General features: G+C 38.9%; 5 protein-coding genes across 10 annotated transcripts; 3 read left to right on the top strand and 2 right to left on the bottom strand.

The window, feature by feature from the left end:
• Positions 1-651: 651 nt before the first annotated feature.
• On the bottom strand, positions 652-3,428 carry LOC103870637. Of its 5 annotated transcripts, none has more exons than XM_009148784.3 (8): positions 2,779-3,428; positions 2,514-2,663; positions 1,764-2,037; positions 1,592-1,682; positions 1,402-1,524; positions 1,241-1,322; positions 1,032-1,157; positions 652-922 (listed from the first exon to the last, which is right to left on the bottom strand). In XM_009148784.3, the coding sequence occupies exons 5-8, from the start codon at positions 1,520-1,522 to the stop codon at positions 748-750; spliced, it is 504 nt and encodes a 167-aa protein (XP_009147032.2). In that variant the 5' UTR covers positions 1,523-1,524; positions 1,592-1,682; positions 1,764-2,037; positions 2,514-2,663; positions 2,779-3,428; the 3' UTR covers positions 652-747. The 5 variants fall into 5 exon arrangements, with proteins under 5 accessions (XP_009147032.2, XP_009147033.2, XP_018514616.2 ...); XM_009148785.3 differs by having other exon boundaries at positions 2,514-2,626; XM_018659100.2 differs by having other exon boundaries at positions 2,514-2,622.
• A 247-nt stretch (positions 3,429-3,675) lies between these two features.
• On the top strand, positions 3,676-8,427 carry LOC103870635 (heat shock protein 90-6, mitochondrial). The gene is made up of 20 exons (XM_009148780.3): positions 3,676-3,932; positions 4,136-4,333; positions 4,448-4,521; positions 4,615-4,740; positions 4,830-4,923; positions 5,006-5,089; positions 5,174-5,317; positions 5,412-5,525; positions 5,674-5,733; positions 5,848-5,922; positions 6,012-6,116; positions 6,257-6,397; positions 6,487-6,579; positions 6,655-6,732; positions 6,820-7,074; positions 7,158-7,260; positions 7,350-7,524; positions 7,610-7,715; positions 7,813-7,902; positions 8,006-8,427. The coding sequence occupies exons 1-20, from the start codon at positions 3,816-3,818 to the stop codon at positions 8,180-8,182; spliced, it is 2,409 nt and encodes an 802-aa protein (XP_009147028.1). The 5' UTR covers positions 3,676-3,815; the 3' UTR covers positions 8,183-8,427.
• Positions 8,428-8,495: 68 nt separating this feature from the next.
• Positions 8,496-10,920, top strand: LOC103870636 (protein OBERON 1). Of its 2 annotated transcripts, XM_009148781.3 has the most exons (3): positions 8,496-8,652; positions 9,156-9,717; positions 10,207-10,920. In XM_009148781.3, exons 2-3 carry the CDS (start codon positions 9,156-9,158, stop codon positions 10,737-10,739), a joined length of 1,095 nt encoding a protein of 364 aa, XP_009147029.1. In that variant the 5' UTR covers positions 8,496-8,652; the 3' UTR covers positions 10,740-10,920. The 2 variants fall into 2 exon arrangements, with proteins under 2 accessions (XP_009147029.1, XP_033148221.1); XM_033292330.1 differs by lacking the exon at positions 8,496-8,652 and having other exon boundaries at positions 8,923-9,717.
• Positions 10,921-11,147: 227 nt separating this feature from the next.
• Positions 11,148-13,227, top strand: LOC103870634 (splicing factor ESS-2 homolog). The gene has a single exon (XM_009148779.2). It carries the CDS (start codon positions 11,497-11,499, stop codon positions 13,057-13,059), a length of 1,563 nt encoding a protein of 520 aa, XP_009147027.2. The 5' UTR covers positions 11,148-11,496; the 3' UTR covers positions 13,060-13,227.
• A 135-nt stretch (positions 13,228-13,362) lies between these two features.
• On the bottom strand, positions 13,363-15,329 carry LOC103870632 (thymidine kinase a). The gene is made up of 4 exons (XM_009148776.3): positions 14,301-15,329; positions 14,069-14,213; positions 13,866-13,987; positions 13,363-13,783 (listed from the first exon to the last, which is right to left on the bottom strand). Exons 1-4 carry the CDS (start codon positions 14,678-14,680, stop codon positions 13,507-13,509), a joined length of 924 nt encoding a protein of 307 aa, XP_009147024.2. The 5' UTR covers positions 14,681-15,329; the 3' UTR covers positions 13,363-13,506.
• Positions 15,330-15,927: the final 598 nt, after the last annotated feature.

Raw genomic sequence — 15,927 nt, 5'->3', positions numbered from 1 at the left:
AAACTTGTATGTGGCTCTCTCCATTCACTTTGGTCCAGATGTTCTGAAGAAATATCATTGAGATGTGCGACTTTTGGCATGTAGCTCGTTCCATGTTTCCTGCTTGGAGATTAGCACTTTAAATATCCATCCTCTTGGACAAAAATCTCTTTATTGAAGCTTCGAATGGTAACCAGCTTCCTGCCCAACTCCGCAGTTAACAGTAACAAAAATTTTTATATATACTTTATTAGGATCGGTCCGCCCTACGGGCGGAATCTTAATTTAGAAATAATTTAGATTGTCTATTTTTTTGATATTCGGCTAAGACTGGTTGTATTTAAAATATTTTGTTTTATATTAGAATGAATCATTTTTCAAAAAATATTTTTGTTTATATAAATTATGTTGTTATATTTGAATCGTGTGTATATTATTTTAGAATATTAAATGAATCATTTTTAAAAAATATTTTTTTAATGAATCTATAACTATATATTTTATTTTTATGTAGTTGTGAATATATATTTATTATTATTTTTTTCTATATGGGTGTTGATAATGGGAAGCGGATGATATTCGGTTACCTGGTTTTGACTCTTTTCGTATATATTATTTACGTAATATAGTAACGATTATTGATCGTAAGTTCTCACCCTGTAGCTCTGTTTCTTGACATCAGAACCCGTCTTTAGCAATATTATGTGTTTACAATCTATTTAGATTTTTTTTTTATATGTTTGTACACATGGTAGAATAATTTGTAGTTTAAAATAAGAGTCGCATGCGGAGGAAATGTAAAAAGAAAACAGAGTGAAGAGTCAAAATAATTGGGATTATAGTCTTGCAAATGATGTTGTTGCCGAAGCATTGGATTGGATGATGATTGTAGTCTTCGTGAATTGTTTCCAAAACATCCGAGCAGTAGGGCCGATTGCTTTCACTGCAAGGAATGAAAAGTTCCAGTACCAGTGCCAATCAATGGGTGGTGTCAGTTCCTGTGATCGAAATTAAGTTGATATGGATGTATTATCTTAGCATATAGATCTAACCTGAGTTGTCTGAACATCCTTGAAGATCTCCTTGTAAACGATATTAGTAACTCCATCTTCTCAACCTTCGCATACGACCGTAGTAGCAGGGTGGCTGATGCGAGCCCAGTGTCCCTGGCAACTAACCTGCGCATATCACAATGGTTAAGCAGTCAGGTACGTCAATGCACAATGGTTAGGCAGTCATATTTAACAAACGACAAACATACTGGTAGAATCGAACTTCCCCTGCTTTCGTCTTCTTGTCAAAATACACGTGTGTTCCGGTAGTTGCGTTGAGAAACAAACGTCCTGAATAGAGAAATACGAATTTAAAGATCCGGATGATACGAATGCAAGCTGTTACTTATTATAAATGTAATATCAATACCTCCAACCATCTTTGGGTTTATGCTAGTAGCAACAACGACCTTTGGATCAACACGCATGGCCTCAAGTTGCTTGTGGAAAGCAACAGCTTGAGAATCAAATAAACTGAGTGACAGTGTCATTACTGCCATCATACAGAGTATCAGTTGGTATAATGACATCAATTAGTATTAAAAATGAAGGTTAGTTACCTGTCCATTTTTATGGTCACCATGACACGGTTCTTTTCCTCCGGAGGGTCAGTAACAGTACTCTTGACACTAAGGATCTCCCCTATGATGTCTACAGGCAGTTCAGATCATGTGTCAGTACAACAACTTTATATATAAAGACGAACTACATAAGAAGTATGTATTAAGATACCTGGTAACTGAGTGCTTGTATTGGCCAAACCAATCAGCTCCGACTGATCACGGAACCGGAATGCTTCATCCGGCAAGGCAGAGACCGGCTCGTCTATCTCGTCAAAAGATGTAGACTCATTGAAACGGATCATCAATGAAGAATCAGATAGTCTCAAGTTCTGAGCACATCTAGCGACATCAAAATCAGCTATGGAATACATTGCACCGGCAGTAAGTCTCTCTCGGAACCGTTGTAGACGGTGAGCGCTGATCGTGGCCTGCATCATGGTTGACTGCATATCACAACATCTTAAAAATATTAGTAATGAGTCCGTTAAACAACATTTTCAAGTTCACATAACCACATACACAGCCTACTATTGGAGCAAACACCAATCATGCTTCAACTACTTACTCAAAGTAATAAAATAATATACGGACGAAGCATCAAACGATATTCGGACAAAAGCCACACACTGAAACCACACACGACATGAACACTCTATAGCAAACACAAATCATGTACAAAACAAAATGATATACAAAGCTACACACTTCCCTCAAGTTCGATACTTTGGGGTGATCCAAAAACTAATGAATTTCAAAAAAAAAATTCTAAAAAGGGGCTCATCAAACGCAAGATACTATATTATATATTCCAAAATCTAAAATAAATCCAGTTCTGATCCTGTTTAAATAAATGGTCATACTCACACAAAACACACTCAATTCTAACGATCATGGAGAGTGGAATTCAGAACTAACTTACATTAACATCGACCAAAAGCATATCCACCCACATAAGCTCTCCACCCCGTTTAACGTTTCTAGCCTCCCATTATCTCAGCAGCCTAGCCTCCACAACCGATGAACACTTTCTGGCTTTCAAATCAGAAAAAAACACCCGAGACATGGCCATCTAGAGAGATGAGTAGAAGATCGATGAGATAAGCAGCAGTGGTATAAAAAGAGATAGATTAGATAAGCAGCAGAGAGATGAAAAGAGCAAGATCTCCATAAGGGTGATTACGGACCTATTTATAGATTGGATCGCGCCGACGAAACGACGCATTGAAGAGCTCGTAATGGACGTCTGTATTAATGCAATTGAAGTCGAGCTCCGTTACAGAAAGAGGGGAAACGATCATCGTCGCCGCCGTAATCAGACTGAGATGTACGTATGCGGAAATTAGGTTTAGCGGGTGACGCCTTTCGATGTTTTCCGCAGGAAGTAAGGTACGGGCCTGAAGCCCAAATTTACAAACATAAAAATAGAGCCCGTACGGAATCAGGATGGTGCGGACCGTTTCATTTAACAGGACAGGTGTCGACTCCAGGAAACTCGAATTTGTGACATGGCATCCTAGCTGGACACTCTAGGAGAGATACAAAGTCTATTTTATATATAAAGATATCTATATTTTTTTATAACTGTTAAAACCGCACTGCAATTAAACTGCTTGTCCCGCACCGTTTAACCAGCAGTCACCATTGGGAGCTTGAGTCTGAGTTATCTTCACATACGCTATTTTTGACAGTTGACAAGTTCCATTAAACCTACATTCCTGGCCTCATTCAATTTAGAGTTGATATGAAGTCATGTTCATATGGTCTAATCAACCGATGGTATATGTCATCGCAGCTAGACATATCACAATTTGTGGTCGGATCCAATAATAGTGGGATCTTGGTTGGTATATCATTTGGATATTGATGTCTTTGTATTTCTGATGTTCCATTGCATACTTCGAAAGAACTATGTTTTGTTAATACGACCGAATCCAATTTATTCGGTCCATAATATTATGGGCTAATGTTACAGACTCAACCTCGGTTATCATAATCGGACCGGACCGGACCGTTGTCCTAAAGTCGACTTTGGTTTTAAAAAATGCAATTAATAGGATAATGACGAAACTAACCTTAAACCGTAACTACCCCTTTGCATCCAGAAGCTTCGCCTTTGGCCAAAGAACCCTACTAAAACCTTTTGTCCGCACCGCAAGTCTTCGTTCCCTCAGTGCTACCACCACATATCAAAATCTTACTAGAGTTTCTAGAAGCTGCGACTATGCTCAGGCTATCGAAGCGTTCCGTTTCTACCTTCTTACGCTCAGCCGGCGACAGAAGCTTCCGCGTCGCTGCGGCCGCGACTTCCATCTCCCGCTCTGCCCCATCATCTACCACGGTACTCGTTGCTCTGCCCTTTTTTTCTTTCTTTCTTTATTTTGTTATGGGTCGATGTAAAGATCGTTACTTTCTGAATCTGAACTCCGTTTATATTCCCAATTGGCTTTGGTATAGTTACCAAACAATGTGTAACGATGGAAATGAGTGTGATTATATTACTCACTGTGTCGTTTTCTGATTCTTTTTTTTTTCTGGTCTCAGGATTCGAGAAGAGGTGAGAGTGAATCGAGATGGTACTCATCCTTAACCAATGGGAAATGTATGAAAAATGACTCCTTGCCTCATTTGAACATGAAGACCAATTGGTTCATGGGATACCGGAACGAATCCAGCGCAGCAGCATCAGACTCCGCTTCTCAGGCTCCTCCACCGGTTGAGAAATATGAGTATCAAGCTGAAGTACGTTCTGTTTTTATTTAGTGATCAAGTCTGTGTCGTACCCATGTTTGATACAATTTATTAGTTTTTTTTTTTGTTTTGTGACCAATTCTGTGTGTTGGTTATGGTTGGCAGGTTAGTCGCCTCATGGACCTCATCGTTAACAGTCTGTATAGTAACAAGGAGGTGTTTCTTCGGGAGCTTATCAGGTATCTTCTCTCCTGATTTATTCTTTTTGTTTTGGTGTTTGATTTCTTCTATTGGTTTTTTTAACAATCTACGTTTATTTGTTTTTCCAACAGCAATGCTAGTGACGCATTGGATAAACTGCGTTATTTGAGCGTTACGAACCCTGAGCTCTCTAAGGATGTTGCTGATCTTGATATACGCATCTATGCTGACAAGGAGAATGGAGTAATTACTCTCACGTGAGTCACTATGGTTTCTTCTTTTGAAAGTATGAATTAATGGTGAGTAGAGAATTAACATTGTTATCTTTGTTTTTTCCCTATGTCAGTGATTCAGGTATCGGTATGACACGACAAGAATTAGTTGACTGCCTTGGGACTATTGCGCAAAGTGGAACTGCCAAGTTCCTAAAAGCTTTAAAGGTCCTACTGGTTCTACTATTTCGAAAATCTTTTTTTCAAGGAATCACTAGAGATCAACTAAGCATTGTTGTAATAATTTCAGGATAACAAGGATGCAGGTGGTGACAACAATTTGATTGGTCAATTCGGTGTGGGGTTCTATTCAGCATTCTTGGTTGCAGATCGGGTAACTTCTTACTCTGTGATCTCGGTGTACTCTGATCATTGATATGCTCACCAACTGAATGATGTGTTACTCTATATTTTGAAGGTTACGGTGTCAACGAAAAGCCCAAAGTCTGATAAGCAATATGTATGGGAAAGTGAAGCAGATTCAAGCAGTTACACTATTAAGGAAGAGACTGATCCTCAGTTGATCATTCCTAGAGGAACACGTATTACTTTGCATCTTAAGGTTCGTTATGTTTTGGTATCTCTTTTGTAACTCAATGTCATTAAAAAACGAGATCCTAAACTTTCTTCTTTTTTTTTCGTGGTGCCTAATGTAGCGGGATGAAAAAGGATATGCAGATCCAGAGCGGATTCAGAAGCTCGTGAAAAACTATTCGCAATTTGTTTCGTTCCCTATATACACATGGCAGGAGAAAGGATACACAAAAGAGGTATGATCAACGTGATGGCATTTATCTAGAACTTATAAATGACCAAGTAGCTCTGTCTACAAGGGAAAATGATTTATATAGCTTCGTGTCAGAATTAAGATTCTTAACTTATTGACCAGCTTTGTATGTTTGGTTCTCTCTTATACAGGTTGAGGTTGATGATGATCCAGCTGAGTCAAAAAAAGACGACCAGGATGACCAAACCGAGGTATACTTGCTTCTCTTTCCTTGTTCTGAGAATTTATCTTGATCAGATCAGATAATAGCTAGATGTGCAAGGATAGTTAGCTTAGAGCTTTTATGTCCTTTTTCACTTAAACAGAGAAAAAAGAAGACCAAGAAGGTTGTTGAAAGATACTGGGATTGGGAGCTTACTAATGAGACGCAACCAATTTGGGTAAAGGACTGCTTGATGTAGTTTATGTGCACTCAGAATCAACAAAATTATATGGAATCAGTTCAAGAGTTTGTTTCTATCTACTGCAGCTCAGGAACTCTAAGGAGGTGACCACAGAGGAGTACAATGAGTTTTACAGAAAAACTTTCAACGAGTATTTGGACCCGTTGGCATCATCCCACTTCACTACTGAGGTACGTTCGAGGGAAAACATCTGTTAAAGTTGTCTGTCTTTATTAAACAGCCAAAGCAGATTATGATTTGGATCCACATTGATCCACTAGTGATATATATTGGTTCTTAGATTCTCTTACTGATATAGCTCTTAATGTAGGGTGAGGTCGAGTTTAGGTCCATCCTTTACGTGCCACCTGTCTCACCAATGGGGAAGGATGACGTGGTTAATCAAAAGACAAAGAACATAAGGCTCTATGTGAAACGAGTTTTCATTTCAGACGATTTTGACGGGGAGCTGGTGAGAGAAGCTTCTCTTGATGTGGTCTTTCAAGATACCTGTCTCTCTATTTTGTATTGATATCCACTTTCGTTGTGTTTGGTGAACAGTTTCCTAGGTACTTGAGCTTTATTAAGGGTGTTGTGGACTCACACGACCTCCCACTTAACGTGTCCCGTGAGATTCTTCAAGAAAGCCGCATTGTAAGTACTTATATATCCATTTTGGTACAAGTGTCATGTATTGTTAAGCTTACGTTTTTGTATTGTGTCTAAAAGGTGCGGATCATGAAGAAACGTCTAGTGAAGAAAGCTTTTGATATGATTTTGGGAATTTCCTTGAGTGAAAATAGAGAAGTATGCTTTCATAACTCTTGATCCCTTCTGCTTACATTTTATCTCTTTATTTGTCTCGTTGACACCTGATACTGTTTACTTACACAGGACTATGAAAAGTTTTGGGATAATTTCGGCAAACATCTAAAACTGGGATGCATCGAGGACCGCGAGAACCACAAGCGTCTAGCTCCGTTGCTTCGATTTTTCTCCTCACAGAGTGAGAACGACATGATCAGTTTGGATGAGTACGTCGAGAATATGAAAGCTGAACAAAAAGCTATATACTACATTGCTTCCGACAGCGTTACAAGTGCTAAGAATGCTCCTTTCCTCGAGAAGCTTACGGAGAAGGAACTTGAGGTGACACTTACTTGCAAATATTCCTATTTATTCAGAGTTGATCCTGAGGTGATTGATATTTTATATTTTGTGTGATTATATAGGTACTATATCTGGTAGAACCCATTGATGAAGTTGCCATACAGAGCTTGAAATCTTACAAGGATAAGGACTTTATCGACATCAGCAAGGAAGACTTAGACCTAGGCAAGTGTTCAATGATTTTTCCTTTGATTTTGTAAGATCCCTCTTCATCGTATAATAACACCTTCTGGGTGTGATCTTTGTATTGACAGGAGACAAGAACGAGGAGAAAGAGGCAGCTGTGAAAAAAGAGTTTGGGCAGACTTGTGATTGGATAAAGAAACGATTGGGGGATAAGGTTGCCAGTGTTCAGATTTCGAGCCGTCTTAGTTCATCTCCCTGTGTTCTTGTGTCTGGTAAATTTGGTTGGTCAGCCAACATGGAAAGGTAAGATCTCACCTTTTTACCAAGTAAGTACTTGTATTGTCTCGTTTTTCCTGGTCAACTAACAGAGAATGTTTGATCTCGACAGGCTAATGAAGGCACAAGCAGGTGGTGACACTACAAGCCTGGAGTTCATGAAAGGGAGAAGAGTGTTTGAGATCAATCCTGACCACTCGATTATCAAGAACATAAATGTAAAGTCCCCAATCATCATCACTTGGTCTTGCCTATCAAAATAAATCTATGAACCGCTTTTATAATATTGACTTGGTTGTTTTCTCCAATCCACAGGCTGCTTACAAGAGTAACCCAAATGATGAAGACGCGATGAGAGCCATAGATCTTATGTATGATGCAGCGCTAGTTTCTAGTGGGTTCACGGTAAGCCTCTCTGCTTGCAGTCTATATTAACACATTCCTCTCTGAAATGATGTGTGAGAAGATTAGTAAAAACATTGGTTGTTGTTTGTGAATATACGTACAGCCTGAGAATCCAGCAGAGCTGGGTGGGAAGATATATGAGATGATGGGTATTGCTCTTTCCGGGAAATGGTCAAGCCCTGAGGTTCAGCCGCAGCAGCAGCATATGGCACATTCTCACAATGCAGAGCTCTTAGAAGCTGAAGTGGTTGAGCCAGTCGAAGTGGATGGGAAGAAATGAACAGAAGCCTAATATCACCGGTCCTGCGACGATTCTCAGTTTCTCATCATATTCTTCTTCTTTTAGTAGCAGCAGCATAAGTGGAACTCCAGAGTTTTGCATTTTAGCATCAATGGGAGCAATGAGCCAATGTAACTCTCTAGCTATGTTGGACAGATTGAGAATGTTGAGCAATTAAGTTTAATTTGTTCCTCGTTATAATCTTATTAGCGTTGACTCCTCGATATTAAAGGTTAACTTTTTTTTGGTTTTTTAAGTAAAAGTTTTGAGGCTTTACTGCACGAAATTAAAACTATAAGTCAACGCTCAACACAAATCGACGGTTACCGTCTGGACAGGTTAATCGTTAGTCATATAGAACCTGCACCTGTAGCGTCTTCTTCAATAGAGAAAATAAACAAATAAGGAGCTTCCATTGTGTCTCACGCTTCTTCTTCTTTAGTCCTCTACGGCTCGTAATCATATCTCCGGTGAGTTCTTTAGATTTTTCCGGTTCTCCTTCCAGTACGTAGTTTTGAGGGTTAATACTGTTGATGAATGTGTGCTATATTACGTGCTACTAGCAATAATATCAAGGAACTGCGTTTGACTTTTTCTTGCGTTCAATCAACGAGCCAAAAAGATTCGATCAACTTTTGTGTTATTGTGTCCTGTCTTTGTGTTTTTTTTATCAGCTTCCACTAGTGATTGATCTCAGCTCAATCAAATATAGGATGTCGTTTTGTCTGTAAATGTGTATTTTAAGTGTAAAGGTTTTATGCTCCAACGTCATTAGCTGGTAAACAAATACCTTTCACCATGAAAAGTCTTTTTTTTTTTTGGTAAAGTCGTTTAAATTGTCTGATTTCACATGTACCTGTTTGTTCTTCTTTCACTGTTTGATGTGTGTGTAAGGTTTCTCCATTGTTTTTACTTTTTGTGTATTTGGTCAAATATGAACTTGGCATTGACCTTACTTCTACGGTGTGTGCAGATGGGCACATCATCTGGATCCAATCTCCCTCACCAGATGCTACCTCCACGCCAGCAACTACGAACTGATCCCCACATCTTTCACAAGAGATGCATAAACACATCTTGCCAAAACCAACTCCCGGCAGATGATTGTCCCTGCGAGATATGTGCCAATAGGAAAGGCTTCTGCAACCTTTGCATGTGTGTGATCTGTAGCAAGTTCGACTTTGAAGTCAACACATGCCGCTGGATTGGCTGCGATGTGTGTTCTCATTGGACTCGTACGGATTGTGCGGTTAGAGAGGGAGAGATCTCGATGGGAGAAATGGTGTTCAAGTGCCGTGCGTGCAACCATACTTCTGATTTGCTTGGTTGGGTTAAAGATGTCTTTCACCACTGTGCACCAAACTGGGATAGGGAAGGTTTGATAAAGGAATTCGAGTTTGTGAGTAGGATTTTCCGAGGAGGGGAAGATACAAGAGGCAAGAAACTGGTCTGCAAGTGTGAGGAACTTATCAACAAGATTAAAGGTGGCTTGGCAGAAGCAACAGCTGTTAAGTTGATACTGATGTTTTTCCAAGGTAACATACTCGCCTGTTATATATAATCACAATGTTTTAGACACTATACGCCGGCAGAGACAGTGGATCGGTTATAAATCATAACCGAAACGATTTTCTTAAAGCAATTTTAATCATTTTAAACATCTTAAATTGGTTAAAATCAGTTTAAGATGGTCTAACTCGGTTAAATCGAGTAACGATGTTAGTGTAAGTCCACGAATTTATCTGATTTTGTTTTTTCGAAAATAAGTATATCTAATTTTTATAATTCATCAAAATAATTTTATAATTCATCAAAATAAGTTAAATACTTAATATAAATATATATATATATATATATATATATATATATATTATAATAAATAAGCAAATAACTTGGTAACGTCTAGGTCCTGAAATAGTCTACCTAGCAAAGCTTAATAGTTACCCACTAGCGATTACTTTTTCTTGAACATTGTATAATCATAATAAAGGTTGCTTAGTCTTGACCATGTTTCTTGTTTGAAGAGATTGAACTGGACTCTCCAAAGGGCCTTGAAAACGAGGGAATGATAGCACCTCATGATGCATGCAACCGTATTGCTGAAGTTGTAAAGCAAACACTGAGGAAAATGGAGGTAGTAGGCGAGGAAAAGACGAGGATGTATAAGAAAGCACTGTTGGGGCTTGAGGAATGCGAGAGAGAGATGGAAGAGAAAGCAAAGGAAGTGGCGGAGCTGAAGCTGGAGTTGGAGAAGAAGAAACAACAGATAAAAGAGGTGGAGAGGATAGTGAGGCTGAAAGAAGCAGAGGCAGAGATGTTTCAGTTGAAGGCAAACGAGGCGAAACTTGAAGCAGAGAGGTTGGAGAGGATTGTGAAAGCGAAAAAGGAGAGAACGGAGGAGGAGTACGTGAGTAACTACTTGAAACAGAGGCTGAGGGAAGCAGAGGCAGAGAAAGAGTATATATTTGAAAAGATGAAAGAGCAAGAAAGTGGTGGTGAGGCGTTAAAGATCAGAGAAATGCTTCATGGAGACAGTGCACCGTTACACCAAGAGTAGATTCAATCGACCTGTGGCAGAGGAGCTGCTGCTCTGTCTCCATCGATTTTAACATAACTGTAATAAGGTCATGTGTTTCTTTATACTAATTGTTTATCTCTTTGTGAGATTAATAGTTAAGACTTGTGAACAGTATGGTTATGCAAATATGCACCATGTAATAATTTACATGTTCTTTGGACAAAAAAAAAAGAGCAACACAGTAATTACTTGCAATAAAATTAAAATCAAGTGGCTCCCTCCATTCTTAAATATAGGATGTTTTACAAAATTGTGATTGTCTAATATATAAGATGTTTTCATTTTTCTAAGTAATTTTTACTTTATTAAAACGGTATACCCAATCATATTTTAATAGTTTATTTTGTAATTGGTCGAATATAAGTTTTAATGATATTTTCTAGATAAAAAAATAGTTATTTTAATATGTGTGTTTCTACCTAAACATCTTATATTTAGGAACTGAGGGAGTATTTTGTAAACTTACGGGTTTCAAAGTTGAAAAATATGAAGATTTGGGGCAAAGTTTAATATCTTGGAACTTAAATGCGTATAAACCCAAAAATTTACATGTTCTTTGGACAAAAAAAGAGCTACACAATAATTACTTGCAATAAAATTATAATCAAGTTGGTTGTAAATACTATTTTGTAAACTTACGGGGTTAAAAGTTGACAAAATCTAAATATTTGGGGCAAAAGTGTAATATCTTGGAACTTGAACGCGTATAAATAAATTGATAAAGGAATCCTTACCAATGCATTCATCTGCCATCCATCATTGTGTTTCGCTGTCTGAACCAGAACCAATTCCGAAATCTCTACAATTCGTAGGTTTTTTTTTTTTTGCAAATTCTCGTTTCCGATTCGAGATGTTTCTATCGCCTGGCCGCTCTCCACGTCACCTATCTTCTCCGTCGCCGTCTTCTTACTCCGACGATGGTCTCCGCATCTCCTCTTCGAGGATCCCACCTCGGAACCCTAGAAAGCGGATGAGAGTCCTCGACGAGGACGCATACGTCGCAGCGATCGAGAAGATCATCGAACGCGATTACTTCCCCGATATCTCCAAGCTCAGGGACCGTCTCGACTGGCTCCAGGCGGTTAAAACCCGCGACCCGGTTCAGATCCGAGACGCACAGTTAAAGATCATCGAGAGGCGTGGGAAGAAAGCTAATCATCAGGGTGGGGACACCGTGGGTAACAAAACTCAAACCCCTGGATCTACTTTCTTAAGAAGTTTCACTCCTTTAGATGAGTTTGATGGTTCTAAGACCCCTAGAGAAGTCGAAGTAGTAGTTGCTAATGATGGTGAGTTTAATATGTCGTTAGACGAGTTCTTTAGGAGGTATACAAGTGAGGATAACGATAGCTTCTCAAACATCTTGGAGAAGGTTAATAAGAGGAAGAAGGAGAAGTATGGTTATCTCCTTGAGAAGGATGGTGATTTGATTGAGGATGTGAAGAGAGACAGGATCACAGATGGATACGGTACTTCTTATCAACCACCGAGTACTTTAGATGGGTGGAAGTACACAGCGAAGAATCTTCTCATGTACCATCCAGCTGACCGCGGCGAGTGGCCGTTGACTCAAGAGGAGAGGGCTGTGAGGTTAGCGGGACTGACCAAGGAGATTGTTAAGGCCAATACACGTTTTCAAGGGAAGACGATGGATTGCAGGCCGAGGGAAGATGGTTCTGTTGAGATTCTCTACACTCCCATCGCAGGCTCTTCACCTATGCAGCAGGTTAGGGATAGAGACACCTCCAAGAGGTATGATCTTGATGATTTGAGGAAGACTCCGCATCCTTTCTACGTGGAGTCGGATAAGAAGGCGGGTAACGGGTATAGTTTTGTCAAGACGCCGTCTCCTGCACCTGGTGTTGACGAGTCGCCTTTTATAACGTGGGGGGAGATCGAAGGGACGCCGATGCGGTTAGATTCAGAGGATACGCCTCTTGATATCGGCGGTAGCGCTGATGGACCTCACTACAACATTCCCTTGGCGCCTCAGAGGGACGTGAGGGCGCATTCTTTGTCGAGGGACGCGTCGAGGAGGCTGAGAGAGAGGTCGAACAGTATGTTTAAGAAGCCTCCGTTGCCGTCGTCTCCTCATAGGAGTGGAAGTGCGAGTCCGAATGTGAGGATGCTTTCGCCTGCTGCTCAGAAGTTTTTTAGGCGGGCGATAAGGAAGTCTTCTTCTGCTGTTGATGAGAGCCTTCGTGCGAGTTACCGTGGGGGGAGTCCTGGTGCTGCGACTCCTAAGAGTGTGTCTAGATTTGGTAAAGATAGGATCACCCCTGGTTCAAGGTCGCCTTGATTGTGCAGAGTGTTGTGAACTTTATATGGTGTTTTAAATGCTTTGGTGCTAATAGAGGCAACAAAGATGCTTCTTCTTGTAGTTAATAAGGTTGGGCTAAGTGCTGTTGAGTCTTTTTCTAATGGAATATTATCTACGTTTGCAATTGTAATTTTGATTTCCACAGCTTTTTTTTTCTTAGTTAGCTAATTATCTGCTCCAAGACCAACTAAGAGGTTTAATGTATCAAGCTATGCTGATTGATAGGTTGCTTTGGGTATTAAAGCTATGAAAACTAATGAGAAAGAATGCTTGAAACAAACATGAAACAGAAGCTAGCTATAGAGGAATCATAAAACATTTATATTCATATACAAGAAACATCATAAGAGGTTTTCAAAGACAAGTAAAAGCAGACAGAAAATCTCACTATATTATATGTTTAATTTGTTCCACAGCAAGTCATAGTTAGATCATATCAGCAATTGTCTTCACACAAGTTTCAGCTCTTGCCTTCTCAGAACCCAACACTTTCTTTGAAGCATTGATGACAATTTGATTATTGACATAATGCTTACGACAGACCGGCATATAGACATCAGCTCCACCGATCAGCTCGGTTCTGGTGTCACAAGTCTTCCTCAGAGTGAAGAAACCTTTCTGCCCACAAACCTCACACCTCGCAGTTAGCTTCGTCACAGAATCAGCTATTGGTATAATATCAAGAATAGCACCAAATCTCCTCCTGCATTTTACCAAGAAAGAAACACATTCAAGTTAGAGATCAACAAAAAAAAAATGTTAAAGATTTGAAGTAAATGTGTTACCTTAGATAGTCACCATCAAGGCCTGCAACAATAACAGTTTTGCCATCAACATCAGCGACTTTGCAGCAAAACTCATAAAGATCTCCAAAAAACTGAGCTTCATCAATACCAATCACATCAAGCTGCCAATCATTTTTAAAAAATTAATGAAGATTCTTCACATTAAGACAACAATTACCCACAAAAAGACAAAAAAACTTTACTTTGTCGTAAGCATCTTGTCCGAATCTCTCAGGAAACGACATGAGATCTGGAAGAGCCCAGCAAGGGAATCCAATCCCATCATGCGTCACCACTGAATCCTTGGCGTATCTCGTATCCTTACTCGACTTCACCATCGCAACACTTCTACAAACCCAAACCGAAAGAAAAAATTAAAACACTAAACCGTAAAACCCAAATCCGGTTCGGACAGATCTGTTACAATTGGTTTACCTTCCGACACTGATCTCTGTCTTGATTCGGCGGAGGAGAGATGTGGATTTCCCGGAAAACATAGGACCCGTGATGACATGAATGGCACCGGATCCGAGATGTCCCTCATCTTTGGAGATGTCACTGAGCAAAACGGAAGCTTTGAGTGTCGCCATAGCAAGTGAGTGAGGAGGAGAAAGGCTTAAACTTGCTTGTGGTTTTGGGTAGGGATGATGAATAGTTTGTCGATGGTGTATATATAACAGAGACGCAGAGGTTGAAGAATGGAAGAGAATTGTGGGAGAAGATTTGTGAAGCGTAAAGGGTTTTGAAATATTCGACATTTTTTTGGAGGGAAACAATTTTTTAGAGGGAGTTTTTTTCATAAAGCCGAAACACATGGACTTTTAAATATTTAAAATGAAAATGACAGACGTTAGAAAAGATCGTATTCAGTTTTATTTAAATGTGGGCTTAAGCCCAAATATTCTAGGCTTTTATCGGTCCTAAGGTAAACATGTTATTAGGTTAACTCCATTTTTGCGTAACTACATGATTAGGTTAACTCCATTTTTTTGGTCGTGGTGATAATTTTATATATATATATATATATATATGTATTGAAAATAAAATATATAATTTTTAAACAGAATGCATAAAACTAAAATCTATCAATACCTAACTGATGGGAATGGACGAATAGTGAGTTCAAATCAATAAAATCTATGGTTATTTAGATTATTTCGAGCTGTCTTTGTATTTACTGTTTCTTTTTAATTAACCACAGTATATAGTGTATGGTGACTAAGGTCGACCGACTATTTTGTAGAGCCTATGAGTGCAATGTTAAACTATTTGATGGCCAACGAAAATTGAACTGCGGATTCACCATATTAGAGTGATTTCTCAAGTGCTACTATATACTAATCCAAAGTCCGTTGGTTTACAAAAATATGTGGCAAAAAACGATTAATATGTTGTGTTGGTACCTTCTTCACTAGATCAGAAAAGTCTAATGCAAAAACTGTATTTGACATACACATAAGGCGCGTTTCATTTCTATTGATGTTTCTTCATTTCTTGTCATGAAAAAGTGATGGATTCCTTCCAAGTTCTGTCGAAACAACACCGTCATGTATGATGATAGTATGAGCATTGTTGATTCTAAATTCGGTGAGTACTGAAAGTACGCAATCACAATGGTGGATTAACTGAAAGATGTTTTATTGATCAATCATATGATGAGTTAAAAAAATTGATCGAAGAGCAAGTAAAATAAGGTTTTCGGCAAAAACGAAAAATCAAAGATAAATTCTTGTTATAATTGCTTGTGTCTTCTCTAGTTTTTGAATGATCCTCTCGTTATCTCTTCTCTTTTTATAATTGGCTGTTCAATCTGACCTAATCGGTTAGGCCGAGCTGTTTTTATTTACTTGTTAAGGATGTACCAGACTCTGTATTTATGGGTCTTGTTGATGGATGCAATCCCTCTCAAGTAAGCATCAATTCTATTGACAATGGAGGAGAAATGAACCTCTTTCTGTGTTGTTAATTTTTGTGTGTGTTTTCCACTAATTTTTTATCTTTACCATCTATAATATATCTTTCGCATTTCAATTCTTATTGTTATTTTTTTTATCATTTATAC

Source organism: Brassica rapa, chromosome A05 (assembly GCF_000309985.2).
Source record: "Brassica rapa cultivar Chiifu-401-42 chromosome A05, CAAS_Brap_v3.01, whole genome shotgun sequence".
Taxonomy (NCBI): Eukaryota; Viridiplantae; Streptophyta; class Magnoliopsida; order Brassicales; family Brassicaceae; genus Brassica; species Brassica rapa.
Note: the sequence above shows the minus strand (reverse complement) of the source record. Positions and strands in the feature narration are given on the sequence as shown.